At 62.1% G+C, this 1,621-nt stretch overlaps 1 protein-coding gene across 1 annotated transcript in view; it reads left to right on the forward strand.

The window, feature by feature from the left end:
* Nucleotides 1-1,621, forward strand: part of VOLCADRAFT_92912 (uncharacterized protein) — a gene marked incomplete at both ends in the record, with an annotated part of 9,155 nt that overhangs the window by 1,115 nt on the left and 6,419 nt on the right. Inside the window, 2 exons of the mRNA XM_002952176.1 lie at nt 913-1,013; nt 1,531-1,540. Coding sequence (XP_002952222.1) covers nt 913-1,013; nt 1,531-1,540 — 111 coding nt within the window. The remainder of the gene's footprint in view (nt 1-912; nt 1,014-1,530; nt 1,541-1,621) is intronic.

A 1,621-nucleotide genomic window follows, 5' to 3' on the forward strand; every position in this document is an offset into this window, starting at 1 on the left:
GGGAGAGGGGNGGGGGAGAGGGGNGGGGGAGAGGGGCGGGGTAGAGGGGCGGGGTAGAGGGGTGGGGAAGAGGGGTGGGGAAGAGGGGCGGGGGAGAGAGTCAAGGGGATGGGGGTGGGACGGGCTGGTCTAGAAAGGGGCGGGAAAGGGAAGCGGGTGCCTGGGCGGACTAGGCTAGGATGGGCCGGGGGCTGAGTGACATCTTATCGAGTGGGGTTAGGAGGGGAGGTGAAGAGGGAGAGAGGGAGGCTGGAGGTGGGGAGATCCGTAATGACGCGGGGAGCGGGGAAAAGGGAGGGGAGGAAGGAGGAGGGGGGAAAGGGAAGATGGGGGAAGGAGGAGGGGGGAAAGGGAAGATGGGGGAAGTGGAGCGGAGCAAGTGAGCAGAAGGTCTTCACGGGTTGCGGGGGTTTACATGGTGTCATTTGAAATAGAGGGAGAGGATGGTACACCACATAAAGGAAGGAAGGGGGGATCGGCTGGCCAGCGCAGGTTGGTGGTGGTGTGTGTGGGGGGGGAGAAAAGCCGGCGAAGTGGCTGACCGGGATATGGGTTCTGTGAACACAGCGTGACGGCAGGCGATGAAGCATGAGCTGCCGAAGGAGTTCCCTTAACCCAACCGAACACAACCGAACACAACCGAACACAACCGAACACAACCCAAACCCGCTCCTTCGCAGTCTTTCCTGCATGGTTACCGCACAATACGTAGCAACTCGTTTCACCCCTTTCCCCCACCTCCCTCTCTCCCTCCCCCCCACAGTTCCCGCCGCCACGCGCACGGTTAACTAGCTCCCGTTCGTCCCGCACACCATTCTTCAATATGCGCATTTTCGTATGTGACTTTCCCCCCCATACACACACGCACACGCACACGCGCCCATGTGTGTATGTATTGTGTGTACGTTACAGCATACCTGGAGCGAGGCAATGTACGACTTGATCAGAAAGATTACTCGCTGGCGATTGGGGACTACACGATGGCGCTACAGCTCCAAGGGAACCTCTTACAGGTGGGGCTTATGGGGCCAGTGGGGGTTTGGGGGTTTAGAGAGGTGGCCGCGATTGGCCGCTGGGTACGTGGGGCGGGGGGGGGGGTTAAGGAAGTGGGTGGGGTGTGAAATCTGGGCTGCGCTGGGCTGCGGGCCCGGCCGGCGGCGTGGCAGTGGCGGGGGGGTGGTGGTGGCAGTGGCGGAGGGCGGGTGGCGGGGGGGGGGGTTCTTAGTTAGCTACAGAATGGGGATCGGAATATCAGGGCGGTGGGGGAGGTGGGGTAAACGGGTGAGAGGCGGCCTTCCGGAGGCGGTCGGGGGGGGGGAAGTGGCATTGGCGGCGGAGTGGGAGAGCGAGGGCGAGTGGGACACGGAAAAGGGGGGGGGTAGATCATGTGTGCGGTATGCAAAACCGCCCGACAGGGCTGAGGGGACTTTGATGGGGGCTGAGGGTTGCCTATTATCCTATTACCCTACTACTATACCCAGCAGCAGCTGCGTCCTCCTGTGCCCTCCCACCCGCCCGCACATCCCCTAGCCGGGCGCAGGTGCCCGCTCCTCCACCTTTCCCTAGGTAGTCCGCATTCTTACAAGACATATCTGGGCTTGAGGGATCTTTCGTGATTCCT

This window comes from Volvox carteri, assembly GCF_000143455.1.
Source record: "Volvox carteri f. nagariensis unplaced genomic scaffold VOLCAscaffold_28, whole genome shotgun sequence".
Classification (NCBI taxonomy): domain Eukaryota; kingdom Viridiplantae; phylum Chlorophyta; class Chlorophyceae; order Chlamydomonadales; family Volvocaceae; genus Volvox; species Volvox carteri.